The sequence below is a fragment of the Populus trichocarpa genome, chromosome 5 (assembly GCF_000002775.5).
Source record: "Populus trichocarpa isolate Nisqually-1 chromosome 5, P.trichocarpa_v4.1, whole genome shotgun sequence".
Taxonomy (NCBI): Eukaryota; Viridiplantae; Streptophyta; class Magnoliopsida; order Malpighiales; family Salicaceae; genus Populus; species Populus trichocarpa.
In genome coordinates, this window is record NC_037289.2 from 3008964 (window position 1) to 3025837 (window position 16874).

Consider the following 16874-nt stretch of genomic DNA (forward strand, 5'->3'; position numbering starts at 1 on the left):
TATTTTTTTTAGGGGCAAGACGTAATTCAACTATAATACAAGTAAATCATGCCTGAAGTGTTTTTCTCAAGCAAATTAGCTTTTTTTTTATTGTTTTAAAATTTATTTTAAACAGCTTCAAACTATGTTTTAACAAGATTAAAAATTAATTTACTCAGTTAACCCGGTTGAACAACAATACAAACTCTTATCGAATTTAATTTAAGACCCAACTCAACCTCGCTCCAGTTCAACAGGTAACTGATCCACTGTATTCAACCGAGTTTAATAGCAGAAATCTTTACAGCCCCTTTTTTGGGTGGGTCAGTCCATTTCCAAAGGTCATGCAATCCAACCATTCAGGTCCCACCTACTGGTCCATCTTACAATGGTCATGGGCAGGGATAGAACTAGAAAATAAAATTGAGGATCAAAATGTTAGTTATTTTATTAATTAAATTAAAAATAAAAATATTGTTAATGAAAGAGTTGAAGAAAAAAAATTTCTTTGCAGGGGCCGGAGCCGGGCCCGTGCGAGAGCTGGTCATAGGTCACATTCCTTACGCACCTTAGAAATGGTTAACAAAAGTCATATTTCTTTAATTCCATTGCCGCAAGGCACAATTTTTGACTTGTGGGCAATCAACTTCCTTACTAAGTTGTATGTCTCTTCATGTCATGCATTTCCCTGTCTCCTTATAATAAGCAAAGCAAAAGTCTTTTGAGAACAATTTGAGACTTTAAATTACGGGGAAGCAGATAATGAAGTAACTAAAGGGTCACACTTTCACTGTTTGGTTCTTGGCTTTATCAAGAAACCCTTAACTTCTCTTTGCAGTGCAGTTCTCTAACTATACGAAGTTGCAATATACAATTGAGTCATCTGGGTTGTCTCTGTTTTAACCAGGGCTCAATTGGAAGGCCTGAATTTTGAATATCTAGCCTTTCTCGGGGTGTTTTAATCAAAAGATTGGTACTTGTCTTCTCTTTTAAGAGTTTAGATTTTGAATGTGTAGGCAAGAACGATGCTGTGTTTATAATCTTCTCTTGTTGTTGCCCTTATTATCGGCATTTGCACAATTTTGAATGTGAAGGCAATGGGGATGAGTCCTTGAATAAGAGTTGACAGTACATACATGCAAACCTTCATTTAAAGAAAGCAGTTCCTGTAGCTTCATCGCTTGATAGTTGATTCATATATAAATGGTTAGTAGGAACAAGAAATCACTAGAAGGTTAAACAATGATGCCCGGAAAGCATAAAGAATTTGGATGTGTAAACCAAGATCCATAAGAGTCCTTTCCCTTTTCTTTTTCAACTGGGGAATGTTTTCCCCCCTCTATGATCCCTAAGAGGTCGCTGAAGTTCATATCTAGTTTTAAACACTGATCAGACATTCTTCAATTCCGCCAGTAGTTTGATTTTCATGATATCTTTCCTTTTTGTCTGGTTTTTGTTTTCATCAAATGGTCTGATTGTCTCATTGCTTGTGGGCATGCAGGGACAGATTATAAGACAACCCATATCGGAGCAAAACGAAATAACCCGTGAGCAAGTGCCTATAAAGATGGAGCAGACAGGAAGGTTAGAGCACGCAGCCGCGCGGTGAGCACAAAGCGAACTATTCTTTCGCCTTTTACTAAAGAATACCGTGTGCGCGCCGCAATCAGCGGCATACGCTTATTTTTGGAGGGTTCTTTTCCTTGTGGGAAGTACCCTAGCTGAACAGTTTAAAGTGTTACTTCCCTTAAATAAATTATCGTAGAAATATTGTCTCGTTAATTGCCCTAAATTCTTGTGTTTTTATCCAAGTTGGGAGGGTGTTCAAAATTTTTGGGTCCTTAACTCCTCGTCCTATCGACACTGGCCTATGCGGAGTCGCCGGACCTCAGCTTTTAAAGTGCTGAAGGGGATAAAACTCAACTCAAGACTCAATAGTAAGTGATCAAGCTATGCTGATTCCATCCCCCATGATAACAAGTTCTTGCTTTTAGGGGATAAAACTCAACTCAAGACTCAATACTATCAGAGGAGAAGCCTTGAAATCTCACTTAATAAAAAAGGAGAGCAGTGATGTACAAGTATTTTTTCAGTCCTTAATCCTTAGCTATGCTACTGCATCAGTATCTGACGTAATAAGCAACATGTGGTATGCCATTATTTTGTGTCTGAACAAGTTTTATGGCATTGTATGATTCTTTCCATTGAGTGATTCTCCCTTCACTTTCTTGTTTAGAAATCTAGCACTCAGCAAGACAGACTGAGCTTAGGCACGTCTCGAAGGAGAACAGAAGAAGGGATGCTTTTCATTCTTTATTTTATTATAGCCCTGTCCAAAAGGCTTACTAGAAATTGAATAAAGAAAGAGGACGGTAGCTAGGAATTAGTGCATTGATACCGAGAAGAAATTCACTCAGCTGTGAATTCTGCCTTCCATGAAAAGCCTAAATGCTTCTTCTCCCCGCTCTTTCTGCTAATAGGCTTGAAGTAAGTAAATAAACGAGCAAGACCAATCCAGCCTTATCGCAGTCCATATCCTCCATATCATTACACGCTTCCTTATCCACCAGGGTTCCAAATCCCACCATTTCTATGTTTGTGGGGCCCTAAAAGACACTTATCTCATTTCATTACCGCTTGTCGGGACACCGCCACAAATGGGTCTTTGCTATTGAGACAATTTCCCCTTTCCCTCGACGGTCCTGCCTACGAGTGGTATGACATCTCAGGCCCGGGTCCATGCTGGAAACAAATGCAAAGGGCTTAGGCAAACACTCGGGTCATTTCTGATAGTTTATTGTTCTTCTTTTCTTTTTTTTCCTTTTGTTCCAAGTCAGATTATCATCAATTGTCACGAGATTGCGAGAACGATGCATTGATCAAGGTCTCGATACAAAGCATCGGAGGAAGCTGCCCAAATTCTCTCACCAAATCAACCTTTGAAGTTCATTTTTGGGAACAGATACTAGGGATGGAAATGCTATACAACCTTCACTAATTCTGGATTTTGATTCTCTACCATACAATCAATCAGTTTTGTAGGCATCAACATATCTCTACTCGGTATTAAATATAACTCATTGGACTAGAGAAAATACGTGTGCAGGTGCATTGGGAATGCAGTGAAGCGTTGTACGCTCAACTTTACAATCCCAAACAGAGAAAAAGACAACGTTTAAGCAAGGAATGTGTCTATAAATAAGAAGCTCGAAGCAACATGCTCCATACTTACCTGGACGGGGTCGATTGGCGATCAAGAAGGTCCATGGCCTAGGTTAGCGACATCCATTGCACTGAGGATGGGTGCTGGCTTAAGGTCTCCCCAAGTGGGAGATCCTACGTCAAAATTTGTGGCAGAGGGGGCTGCGCAAGCCGCGGCCCCTGTCCAATTCTATCTCAAGGTTTCTTGTAATTCAACTTGGAAGTCTGATTCTAAATTCAATTTCATGTATGAATATGGAGCGCTGATATTGTTTGGATTTTGGTCTGCTTCACAATATCAAAACGAAACAGATGAAAGAGGAGAAGATGTCACCATTAAAAGATGCTGATAATGTTTATGTTAAGTATCTGGTTGAGGGAGAAACACTTATGCTGAGGACTGTGCTGAGTAGTAGTTTCATACGTTGTAAAACTTTCTCCCACCAGTACCAGCATTAAAACGAAGTAGTAGGGAGAAGAGATAAATCTGGTTTGAAAAATAGGAGCACACATTGAACTTTAATGTTGGAAAGCTACCTGTATAGAGATTCGTTTGTGGCTCTGCTGGTGGGGAATCGAAGAGGGGATATAGTAGTTTCAGATCATTTACAATTTTCTCCCACCAATGTCAGGATTAAAAGGCAACAATAGGGAGAAGAGATAGACCTGGTCTAAAAAACAAGAGCCGACATCAAACTTCAACGGAGCAGAGCCCCTATACATTTGTCTATTTGTTGCACCGTTAGTGAGGAATCGAAGAGGAGATAGAGGAGTTTCAGATTCACCAGGTTCTCCTCCTCTAGTAGAGACAGCACGTGATTCCACGCATTGACAGTGGCGGTTCTACGTGATTCCACGAGCTGCCGGGATTACCTAGCAGCCTTGGAAGGTTTCCAATAGTCCCTAGACAACCACAACAACCTTGGAAGGTCAATTCCTAACTCCCAAACCATTTATTTGATAAATTGTTAGTTTTTGGAACAAATTATTAATCATGCATGTGGTTTGGGGACTAATTAATGATGATTTGTGATTAATTGAGCTATTAGGATAAATATTATCAATTTATTTTTATTATATATGGCCAAGTCTCTCAAAATAGATTATATTTGCATATTTTCATATATAAAAAAATCATAAAAAATATTTTTTACTTTGCATGTATTTTTTGAATTTAATAACTAGTTTATTAAAGTTACGATAATTTATTTTATATTTTAAAAATACCAAAGCTATGCTTTTTTTCATGGATAGCGTGAAAATCAAGGCATATGAGAGAGATGAAGGGGAAAAAGAAAATCAAACTTGCGTCAAACCGGACATCATCATCATCATCATACACACGCCGCCCAAGAAAAAAAAGAAGATCAAGACGCATATCACAGCACAGCATAACATTTTTTTTCACCACCACAATCATCCACACACCCATCCGAAAACATCTAATGATACGTGATGTGCACGCATCAATAACTTTTTGTTTTTTTATGTGTCAAATGAAAACATCACCCCTAGAAAACATCTAATGATGCTGTGTTTATAATCTTCTCTTGCTGTTGTCATTATGATCGGCATTTGCACAATTTTGAATGTGTAGGCAATGGGGATGAGTCCTTGAATAATAGTTGACAGTACATACATGCAAACCTTCATTTAAAGAAAGCAGTTACTGTAGCTTCATCGCTTGATAGTTGATTCATATATAAATGGTTAGGAGGAACAAGAAATCACTAGAAGGTTAAACAATGATGCCCGGAAGCATAAAGAATTTGGATGTGTAAACCAAGATCCATAAGAGTCCTTTCCCTTTTCTTTTTCAACTGGGGAATGTTTTCCCCCCTCTATGATCCCTAAGAGGTCGCTGAAGTTCATATCTAGTTTTAAACACTGATCAGACATTCTTCAATTCCGCCAGTAGTTTGATTTTCATGATATCTTTCCTTTTTGTCTGGTTTTTGTTTTCATCAAATGGTCTGATTGTCTCATTGCTTGTGGGCATGCAGGACAGATTATAAGACAACCCATATCGGAGCAATACGAAATAACCCGTGAGCAAGTGCCTATAAAAATGGAGCAGACAGGTAGAGAAAAGCACGCAGCCGCGCGGTGAGCACAAAGCAAACTATTCTTTCGCCTTTTACTAAAGAATACCGTGTGCGCGCCGCAATCAGCGGCATACGCTTATTTTTGGAGGGTTCTTTTCCTTGTGGGAAGTACCCTAACTGAACAGTTTTTCAAGTTTTGCTTCTCTTCGACCATTATAATTATCGTGGAAATATAGTCTGAGTCTGGTATATGTCTTCGATTCTCGATGAATTTATAATTTGTGAGGGTCTTTATAGTTTGTACGAGTCTTCTCTCCTCGTGCTGTCAGCATTCCCGTCAAATCATTTGCAGAGTCACCAACCTCAGCTCTAAGTGCTGGAGGGGATAAAACTCAACTCGATACTCATATAATAAGTGATCTATCTATGTTGATTCCATCATTTCTTCTTCCGGTACATTAACTAAAAGCTTAAGATTTAAATGGGCTCATCCATATATAATTATCATTATTATACATTTATTTATCTACTTCAGTTCTCGAAACGCCCTTTATATAATATACTCCCTCACTCTTCTGGTATAACATAATTTATCGATGTGAAATATATTTGGATAACAAGTTCCTGCTTTTAGATTCCATCTTTTTTTACTAGCAGAGTAAAAGCCTTAATCCTTAGCTCTGCAACTGCATATCAGTATCTGACTTAATAAGCAACATGTGATATGCCATTATTTTGTGTCTGAACAAGTTCTATGGCATTGTAATCTGCTGTCATACATTGCTTGGTACTGTCAAATACGCATAGGTATGTATTCCTTCTTAGTATAAATTAGATTCTATTCACTGTATTAATAACAATGAGCTGCTGGCTATTTTTCTTTCAAGGTGAACAGCATTTTCTCCTTGGTAATTTCTGATAGGTTATTGTTCTTTTTTTTTCCCTTTTGTTCCAAGTCAGATTATCATCAATTGTCACGAGATTGGGGATATGATGCATTGATCAAGGTCTCGATACAAAGCGTCGGAGGAAGCTGCCCAAATTCTCTCACCAAATCAACCTTTGAAGCTCATTTTTGGGAACAGATACTTGGGATGGAAATGCTTTACTTACAACCTTCACTAATTCTGGATTTTGATTCTCTACCATACAATCAATCAGTTCTGTAGGCATCAACATATCTCTACTCGGTATTAAATATAACTCATTGGACTAGAGAAAATGCGTGTGCAGGTGCATTGGGAATGCAGTGAAGCGTTGTACGCTCAACTTTACAATCCCACACAAAGAAAAGACAACGTTTAAGCAAGGAATGTATCTATAAATAAGAAGCTCGAAGCAACATGCTCCATACTTACCTGGACGAGGTCGATGGGCGATCAAGAAGGTCCATGGCCTAGGTCAGTGATGTCCATTGCACTGAGGATGGGTGCTGGCTTAAGGTCTCCCCAAGTGGGAGATCCTACGTCAAAATTTGTGGCAAAGGGGGCTGCGCAAGCCGCGGCCCTGTCCAATTTTATCTCAAGATTTCTTGTAATTCCAACTTGAAAATCCGATTCTAAATTCCAAGTTCATATATTACTAATGGAGCATCGGTTAGATAATTTCCTTGCAAGGTGATGGGAGTGCCAAGAGTTTTGAAAATATAGCCATGGAAAGAAGCGAATATTGGGGCATAGGTTAGATGATTCCTTGCGCAAGGGCGCAAGAGTTTTGAAAATATAGCCATAGAAAGAAGCTTGCCCAAGGTGTTATTTGTAACACGGCTAATCCGCCTCAAGTCAATAATATAGAGCATCTTTGGCTTAATTCATCGTTGCCTTCCCCATCAATCTCGTCAGGACAATATCCTTGGTAGCCAAAGAGAGTCAAGAGAATGTGAACAATAATCTCGAAGATGTGTAACACTCACATTTGCAATTTTATTTTAAAATGACAAATGTCCCAAGGTCATAACACACCTGTAAAGTAGTTCCAATTCCTTAATGCACATTCATGGAAACCGAACTGTACAAGGAGCTGCTATGCTCATTTGGCAGCAGCAGCAGCTCAAGTATATTACTTGCACAAAACACTGCCTCCAATTTTTCTAATCTTTTCTTTCTCCTTGTTTTCTTTCTTTCTTTCTTTCTTTTTTCTTTCTTTCTTTGTTTTTTTTTTTTTGGGATTTCATACAATGGCGCCTAACCAAAGGCCAATAACAGAATGTCTCCATATTCACAATTGCAAAACTGAGACATCTCGAGGTGTAGAATTTACTGAAATCTCTTGTTGCGGAGGTGGGCTAAATTGATCTTAGATGTGAGGGGACAACCAGCCGCTGCAAAGGCATGAGAGCGACTGCCAGCTCTGCAAATGAGGGGCGCAAGTTTGGATCCCTGGAGAAAAGCACAACAAAGAGAGCCAGCCATCAGTGACTGATTTTGTGTTAATGAAGGGATGGCATTAGGAACTAATTTACAAATTTTCCTCTCAACTTACGTCTGCCAACATTCCCAAATTATCCTTGCAACCAAGGGATCAACTTCCTTGGGGATTTCAAGACGACGGTTCTGGAAACCAACTGCACCCACAACTTGCATAGGGTTCATCCCACTCCATGGTGATTTTAGCGTAGCAAGTTCCCAAAGAATCACTCCAAAGCTATATACATCACACCTGCACACTCAACAGAAGAAACAAATTACCTATTTAGTACAGTGATCCAATAAATAAATTTATACATGACGCCAGAGCACCAGTGAAAACCTTTCTCCTAGGCAACAGATGATAGAACTGTAGTTGGTTTTCCATTTATATGGTCATTTTAAAGCTAGTTTTGTCCCAATGACTAATGCTGCAAGTAACAATTGGTATTCCCAAGTCCCAACTACAAAGGGGAATCCACACAGCATAAATACAGTTAATTATAGTATGCAATTACATATATGTCACAGTTGGAGAAACCAACAGACTGCAATTTAGGCATCATTCAAGAAAAGATTATTTTTTGAACCTAGAAAACATGACTCTAGATGATCCCTCTGTTTTAGGGGGGCAGTAATACTCAATCACGAGATAATTATTGGGTAGATTTGTCTGTGTTGTGTTTATTGGCCTAATCCATGGGCGATGTGTTGGACTCAAGACTACCTAATAATTTCTCCCTTTTTGAGGGGATAGTAATGCTCAATCATGAGATAATGCTGTTAATTATGGGTTCAAATTAATATTATCAACGATAATTTCAGTGCAAAGCAGGAGAAAATAGTTGTACTCAAATGGCTTCTCATGGAGCAGAGTTTCATAGGCTGTTCTACCATGCTCTTATCAATAAAACAGAGCATTGAAAAACTAGAAGAAATCGACCCAGCTTAGAGGTGGTGGAAGTGCAAGAAAGTTGGTAAAAAATCTGAAAGCAGTAAAGAGGAAAAATCAACTCACTTCTCATTTGAGGGTTCATTACGGAGAACTTCAGGTGCCATCCACTCAGGCTAACAAAGCAAAGACAACTCAATTAGAAATAATAGACAAACAATGCATCCACTCCCTTCAGCCATGAAAGCTATTTTTTCTGAATATTAGCCGGAAAATAAAATTCTCACCGTTCCTGCAGTTGATTTGGATGATAAAAAGGTGTTATGCTTCAAGCGTGAGAGCCCAAAATCACAAACCTGCCAGGAAACCGCAAAATCAGTCAAAAACTACACCCAAAACTAATTCTAACTGCAGGCTATTATTTGCTTCTTCATGATTTGTATCTTCAACTTTTGAGCAACTTGTCACATATAGTCTCTTATAAAAAAAATCAACTGATTGAAGAAAACCAGAGTTCAACAAATAAACCATCACATTGGACTTTCTGGCCAAATACAAGCTGCAAGTGACAAGGCTGGGTAAACAAAAATCAGTGGGTGTGTACAGCTCATATGATCCTCCTTTAAACTAGCTAGCTATTAAGAACACCAAAAGACAGAATAAGATTTGAATAAAATTACCCAGAGAGCTTCTATGGTATTTTTCCTTCAATGACACCATTTAATATTAGATATCTAAGAACTGTCATTGATAACTGTCATCTAAAATTACCCTTCAACCTCATCCTCTCTTTCACTTACCCTTGTTAGTGGTACCTTCTAATATTACATCACTTAATATTTTTTTTTTTTTTTTAATTTTATTATAGCTGACCGACTGGTACACATGGTTTTTAACCTCCTAACAAACAATCTTAGAAATTATTTTTGCACCCACTTTTTGCACCCTAAAAAATTACAAGTAATAATTAATCTAACAGTTCACCCCCATTTTTTAAATTTGAACCAGTAGCCACCTACATGCGTGTCCAGTTTTTGCAGTACTAATTATTATGAAAAGAAAGATAAATCAGAACAACAAACAAAAGGAAGTCAGGTGACAATAAAGTTCCATACCTTGACAGTCCAGTTTTCATCAACCAAAAGATTTGGCGACTTCAAATCCCGATGAACTATTGTTGGTGTACTGGCATGCAAGCAGTTCATGCCCCTTGCCTGCAGTGCAAGAAGGGATTTGAAATCTAACAAAAGGGTGTAAAGTACAAATTTAAAAGAATAAATGGCTGATAATTCATACCACATCGAGAGCCATCTTTATTCTACGCTTCTCATCAATTTGACACTGAGGACGATGTAGAATACGGTATAAGCTTCCTCTGGAAAACCAAAATATTATTCAAGAAACTGTCAGCTGAAGCATACATAAGCATGTAACCAAGTATCAATACCCTACACATAGACGAAATCACAGAGATGGCTACCATTCACTGTTGCTTCAAAAAAAGTTTATCACATTAAGATGAGACAACAAAATGAAGCACATAATTATATACCTTGGAAGAAACTCTGTGATGATAGACAGGTTTGGAGGTCGAGTAACAGCACCCATAAAAAGAACAACGTTTGGATGACGCAATCTACGCATTATTCGAACCTTACATAACAGAACAGAAATCAAAGATTTGGTCAATGATTTTGAACTAAAAAGTAATGAATATGATCTCTGGCACGCCCAGATTTCTTTAGATAAGTGCATGTGCTGAATGACGAAGACAACTCAAATGACACTAAATCAATTTTTACAAGTCAAATATTTCCCAAGATCTTGATGGAAAAGAAAGTGGGAAATCAAACGATTATCAAGTGCTGTTAAATCCAACTTTAAGTACAACAGGACATGGCACTACCAAGAGAAGGTTATAGCCACATGCATGGCCATACAGGGCATTTACTATGTCAGTGCCATTATGTTTTGTATCTTTTGGTTTCATGTGGCTAAATGGTAACTGGAAATAGGTTTATTATATGAATATTAGGAAAGCTGAATTGTTGCTTACTTCTCTTTTGAATTCATCCAAAGCAGCACCTGAGAAATCCTGGTCTAAGAACTTCTTCACAGCAACCTCCTGTGATTTAACAACAATCCACCAGCTAGAAGATTAGAAATTACAAGTCTATTTCTCCCACCAAACTTCCAAAATTCAGCAAGCAAGCACTTATGCTAGTAATTAGTGTAACAGAACAATTAACCACTATATTTAGACATCAATGAAGAACGTTCTTCTCTAACCACATATCCAGGTTAATTTAAAACACATGTTTCGGTTTCAAGTCAATGTAGATTTTCAAAATTTGACCAACATTTATGGCACTACATTTATCTCCAGTTATCTTTCATGGTAAACTCCACAACAGCAACCCACTTGAGATAGTGCAAAGAGAGAATAATCAGAGAAAATAAACAATCAAATTTAGACATCAATTGATTAAGATAAAACCAGGATATCAAGAGAAAAATGAGACAGATTTTCCACATTTCTAATAAATAAATTTGAGCTAAAATACAAAAGTAAAGAACAATTAAATGAAGAAAGTCAGGCTCACCGTGCCATTCCAATCAGCGTGATAGACCTCCCCATATGAACCTATTCACAAGAAAACATGTGAGAAACTGTCTTCAGACATTAATCCTCCTTATAATCATGCCTGCTTAAGACACAAATGAGAAGGAAAGCAAAGAGTTTCTGACCTCCACAAGAAAATTAAGACCTTAATCATTTTTTTTTCTCAAGTCAATAGCATGAGACAAATTCTCATGAAAACAAGGGAAAATATTATAAAGAATATTTTATGTTAAAGATAACTAGATGCATATTTCATATTACACATTGGTTTTGTACGTGAGTGTGCATGTGCATGCTCACACACACACACACACACACATGTATGCACATGATTATGTAGAAGCAATTCAGAAATAGTGAATCCACGATCAATTCCAACACAATATGACCAGCCATTTGCATTACCTAGTCCAATCCTTTCACCAAAAACCAAATCTTCCCAGCAAATTTCATCACCTACATCTACGTCATCCAATATTCGATCAACCCTGTGAGTGCTGGAATCAACTGATGTGCCAGGACTTTCTGGACCCTTCAGCTTTAGATTGGTCCCCATAAATCTGTCATGTATGCACTTTCTACGGTCATGGAAACCAATTTCATTGTCTTCACTTTCTTTAACCGAGGCTTCCATGTCATTTTGCAAATTCTTTGCATCCCAGAGTTTTTCTTCAAAATTTGAGTTTACTTCCTCAACAGAAGGCAAACTGTAGCCTTGATTAGTATATGATGACAATTCTGAACTGGCACTGCTCGCAGAATTCCTGGTGTCACTTTCTCTATTGGATGTATTTAAATTACTGGATGACTTGAAACCCTGTGGATAAACTTTTTCAGACAAACTGGTGGAAGCTAAGGAGGAGTGATTATAATTATTAGGTTCCCGATTGATTCTAGGATAAAGGCCCTCCACATTATCATTATCTTTTCTTCTAGGCACCTCATTGTAAGCAAATCGATTCTTCCACATCAATGGTGCAGGTGGGCTGGGAACGGGGTTATTTTTCCGTCCTTGAAACTCATTAATTTTATTCTCTGCAGGTTTGTTGTGCATGAAACTTTTGCCAGTTCCCTTGATCTGGAATGGATTAAGATCTGCAAAAAGGTTTTTAGAATCCTCTGAGGTATTAGGAACATATGGAACTACATTAACATTCATCCGCAAACCATCACCAATTGCATGCACCCCACGACTCCCTTTGTATACAGAAGTCCCAAAGGCTGTGGAAGCTATATTACCAAGCTGATTTGTAGGAGCTGTTTTATTTGACACTCCAGAAGAACCAACACCAGCATTGTTACTTGAACCAGAGAAAGAAGGCAGGGATTCTGCATTTTCAGAACATAATATTCTATCCAAAGGCGAAATGCCATCCACTGAAGAGTTCTGACTAGTGCCTTCGCCAGTTAATGGTTTTGATCTAGCAAAAACCACTCCAGTTTCATTAGAGCGAGGAGCAGGGATCTTAAAGGTAGTGTCTTTTGCACTAGGAACATCAGCTGGTATAAGTGTACCGGGAGCTGCCATGAGATCAACCAAAAACTCTCTGAAGGCAGAAAAAATATAGTTACAAGTGAAAACACACAAATATTTTTCATCTACCATACACAGACAGGACACAGAAATGCAGGTGAGCATTTTTACAAGAACATGAAAGAATAGCTCCAGTGTCTCCAACAAAATCTGTGCATATGATGTTGCATTGATTTGACAAATTGGATTTTTAGTTATTTAACAGCAAGTAAGCAAAACTACACCTTTATAAACAGAAATGGCCATAAAAGAAATTGAAAAGAAGAAAACAATAAGTTGCACACAACAATTATAGCATAAACAAGGATTGATTGCGACAGCCAGAAAGGACCCGTATATACGCCCCTGCTTTTGTGTCTCTGCATTAATGAGGCATAGAGGACATGTACTTTTCCATGACCTTTCAAACAGGGATCCAAGCCTTTACATTGTGGGTCATACTTGGTCTGTAAAATCAAGTGACAAACTCAATTCTCTTAGTCTATACAAGCATGTCTTGCATTATTTCAAATGCTTATTACCAAAGCCTGACCCCCATTCCTAACTAAGAAAGCAACTAATGAACAGTCAACCAAAAATAGCAGGTTCCTCCTTGACCCAACCAGAGCAAAAGAAATTCATTCTAGTGAAACTGGTAGAGATTTTAAGAAAAATAGCACATGTACAAGGAAAATCTGCAACGTGTAACAAAACATTCCATCAATGTATAAGATGTGGCCATGGAAAAAAAATAAAACATGTAATTTCTTCCACCAATTACTTCTAAACAGGATCCTGCAGTCAGCATTGTACATTAGGTACTTGAGGGGGTCCAACAATAATCCTCTTCCCAGTCAGTCAGTCTTATCAACTTACTTTCTATATCCCTGTAGCAGTTTGAAGTTTTCATTCAAAGAATGACTTCACTACAAAAGGTAGAAAGAGTTGATTACACATTGGACTAAAACCTAAACAGAAGCAGTATAGAATAAGAGAGAATAATACACTAAAAGAAACCTACTTGCATATGCAAAGAAGATGGTCATCTTGAGAATTAAAAACTATTGGCAGACACGGAAAGGATAAAGAATGAGCTCATAGATATAAAAACATACAGCAAGGACAAGCCACAACCTTTCATCCTCTAACTTTATTATATTGACAGCATCGTCCTCAATGCCAGTGTAATGACTACCTTTCACCAGTCGACAAGGTAACTTAATGGTATCAGCCAACACCTAGATCCAGGCAAACAAAAATTATGAATATAGCAATTCCAAGCAGCCTAACTTAAAATATACAAGATTGCTGCAACAACAAAACCCTCAGGCAGTCACTAATGGAAGTATGTTGCTGACCTTGAAAAGCAACGCTCGATGTCGAGACAGACCAATATTTATGGACCCAATAGGCAATACACTAGTTTGAAGAGAAGTTCTTAACTCTGTGCTTCTGTCCATCCACTTTGCCAAAATCAAGTTGGCATCCTTTACTGGGCCACCCATGTGTCCTGTAACAAGTTCAGCCAGCTGCTGCACCAAAATAGTAACATCGGTTGCAAGCCAGTCTAATGCAATACATTGTGCAATTTGCATCAGCTCTTCCAAGGCAGGATCAACTTTTCGATTAACTATTACTGCTTCAAAACCAGAACCGCCAGCATTTGTTTCTAGGTCCATGAGGGATGGCATTTTTCCTTGAACTGCTGAGCTTGTGCAGAACACATCATAGAAACCATCCATCACTCTCTCCCCATAATCAAGAACGTTATATTCCTGGTGAAGCAATCCAACTCGGATCAAGGGAAATAAAACTAGGAAAGCATTATTTGATAGCACACATTCACAGAAACCTTAAATGAAGCTGGAAAAGTTCCAGGTGTGCTGCACATTTATCATTTATGAAGCGCCTACACAACCTTCATCAACTACATCATGTATATCAAGATTATTGTAAATGAAACTCGTTCCTTTGCCAATTTTCACTTTCCATGAGATATCTTCAAAATCCATTGACCTTAAGAAGGCTCTAATGTGAAATGTTCCAGGGTGTAGCTTAGCATGAAGTTTTTTTATGTTTTGCGCACAGCATTATAGCTAATTTAATAGAACCAAATTATTTTATATTTAACAGAACCAAAATTTTATTGTTGCTAACAACATCTCTGGGAGGATTGCTTCAGCTGACCATCCAACACGAGTTTATCTTCACTAACTACCACCAAACTTGGACTTTTTGGCCAGATAAGTTTTGACATAGTTTGATAGATGAGTTACATCAATTTAAAGTTCATTAACTCAAAGTTTTTGCATGTTTGAATCAATGTATGCCCAAGTTATTACAAACTAATGGTTGTTAAAAAAAACAACCAGAAAGTCTTAAAGCAATTTTCCTTGACACTTCAATCCAACATAATGTGCACATAAACAGCAAGAAAACTGGCAAACAGGAAAACATTATGGTCAAGCCTTACATACTACAAATGAACATGTAGGAAACTCATGCACATTTTATCCAACTAGATTTTCCGTAGCTTAACAGTAAACTAAACAAAACTCTGTCATGCAACCTTAAAAATAAATTCCTCTGCACAAACACCCGCGATCAATAACCAAAACCAAAATAAAACACTCAACTTCAAACTCATTCTCAACAACTCATGGTATCCAAAACTGACTGAGCACTTCACCTCCAAAATTCAGACACTTTAATCTTTCTTCCCACAAATTTAATAACCCCAAAGTTCATGCACTACAATTCACCACATCAAAGACTAAAAAACAGCTCAAATCGACTAAATTTCCCTAATTAAGCTAAATTTGACACAGTAACTTACAATAAGCAGAAACAATTTAGCAACTCCCAAGCTCATCCACTATAGTTATCCGGATTGAAGACCTAAAAAACGCTCAAATTGACTAGATTTTCTTAATTCAACTAAACTCGGAACTAAATTACTTACAATAACCGGACTCAATAATAATATTTAATTTATCTTCATTTTCCCTTAATTGATCACTAAATTACACATATTCCAAACACTGAACCTCATTAACCAAAAACTAGTTCAACCACAAAAAAAGAAGCAATTAAAACCCTAATTCAACTCCATCCACTAAAACTTAAATTAAAGAAACAAGGAAAGGAAGCAATTAAAACCCTAATTCAACCTCATTCACTAAAAAATAAATTAAAGAAACAAGAAAATCAAGAACTTATTATTAAAAATGAACTCACCCAATAATACCTCGACAAATCCTCCACTTTTCCCTCTCCTTTCTCTCTGCCCACATCAATCCGATTATTCCCTCCTCCTAAACTCAACAACGTCGCGGCACGTATCTGATCCTTCTCCGTATCATCTCTAAACTCCGAATTCGACGCGCTAATCGCCAACGCTAATTGCACCTGAAAGTCCTCCTCTGACGCAAAGTAATCCGTCCGATTACCAAACGCCAACGGTTGCGCTGTCGTCGCCGGTGAAGGCGATGTTGATGGAGGATTCGCCGGTGAATTTCCGGTTCCGGCAGCTCGGTGATCGGAGGAACATGATGGTGGCGGTGGTGGAGGTGTCGATGCGCTCGTGGCGGTGTCGTTACTTGTTCGATTTGGTGATGACTCGTTGTTGCTTCCTATGTGTAACTTCTTGAAAATGTGCTTCATACTCTCTGTCTACTGTTTAGCTCTCTCTCTTTCGCTCTTTTTTCTATTTCTTTGTGTTTGGCTAAAATTTTCTCTCACTTTCCTTCACTTTCTTTCTATTTTTCTATCTTCAAATTTCTCTTGTCTTGCTTTAATTTTTTATATTTAGTTTATTTGGGAATCAAGACTTGACAGAGACTTTTCGAGGCTAGGAAAAGTCGAGTTTGCTTACTCGAGGGAGGGAAAGCTTAATGAATTGGTCTAACAATGGCTGGTACTAGAAAGGCTATGGAGTTTCTTTTAATTACTAGGTTTTGCCATTCGGATAATGTGAATTTAGTGCTTTTTATAATGATTTTTTTCTATTTCAATTCTCATACTCTTAAAAACCTAAGAATAAAGTACACTGTTTTTTTTTCAAAGTAATCTTTAAAAGGTATAACGAGCTCGTCTAATTATGTGATTAGACCATTTATTAATATTTTTAAAATTTCTACTTTAATTTCCACTTTTTTATAAATAAAAAATACATTAGAAAAACTCTAAGAGGTATAGGTCAATTAGTCAGGCTCTA

At 37.7% G+C, this 16874-nt stretch overlaps 1 protein-coding gene, 1 long non-coding RNA gene and 4 other non-coding genes across 7 annotated transcripts in view; 5 read left to right on the forward strand and 1 right to left on the reverse strand.

Moving 5' to 3' along the window:
* LOC112327584 (uncharacterized) overlaps positions 1-16874 on the forward strand; it is an 82943-nt gene that overhangs the window by 5330 nt on the left and 60739 nt on the right. The window contains exons 2-3 of the long non-coding RNA XR_008059247.1: positions 1481-3220; positions 6593-6612. This is a non-coding gene — a long non-coding RNA (uncharacterized LOC112327584). The remainder of the gene's footprint in view (positions 1-1480; positions 3221-6592; positions 6613-16874) is intronic.
* On the forward strand, positions 1576-1693 carry LOC112327737 (U5 spliceosomal RNA). The gene has a single exon (XR_002982159.2). It is a non-coding gene; the product is annotated as a U5 spliceosomal RNA (small nuclear RNA).
* LOC112325900 (U1 spliceosomal RNA) lies at positions 3204-3363 on the forward strand. Its single transcript, XR_002979726.1, has one exon. It is a non-coding gene; the product is annotated as a U1 spliceosomal RNA (small nuclear RNA).
* On the forward strand, positions 5278-5395 carry LOC112325899 (U5 spliceosomal RNA). Its single transcript, XR_002979725.2, has one exon. It is a non-coding gene; the product is annotated as a U5 spliceosomal RNA (small nuclear RNA).
* On the forward strand, positions 6576-6735 carry LOC112325902 (U1 spliceosomal RNA). The gene has a single exon (XR_002979728.1). It is a non-coding gene; the product is annotated as a U1 spliceosomal RNA (small nuclear RNA).
* Positions 7124-16547, reverse strand: LOC112323245 (serine/threonine-protein kinase EDR1). 2 transcript variants are annotated; one of them, XM_024601482.2, is made up of 13 exons: positions 15896-16541; positions 14017-14433; positions 13793-13896; positions 11551-12692; positions 11126-11166; positions 10579-10647; positions 10075-10175; positions 9819-9897; positions 9638-9736; positions 8810-8878; positions 8649-8698; positions 7707-7883; positions 7124-7603 (listed from the first exon to the last, which is right to left on the reverse strand). In XM_024601482.2, exons 1-13 carry the CDS (start codon positions 16319-16321, stop codon positions 7510-7512), a joined length of 2868 nt encoding a protein of 955 aa, XP_024457250.2. In that variant the 5' UTR covers positions 16322-16541; the 3' UTR covers positions 7124-7509. The 2 variants fall into 2 exon arrangements, 1 of the variants encoding a protein (XP_024457250.2); XR_002981907.2 differs by lacking the exons at positions 7124-7603; positions 7707-7883; positions 8649-8698 and having other exon boundaries at positions 8828-8878; positions 9819-9970; positions 15896-16547.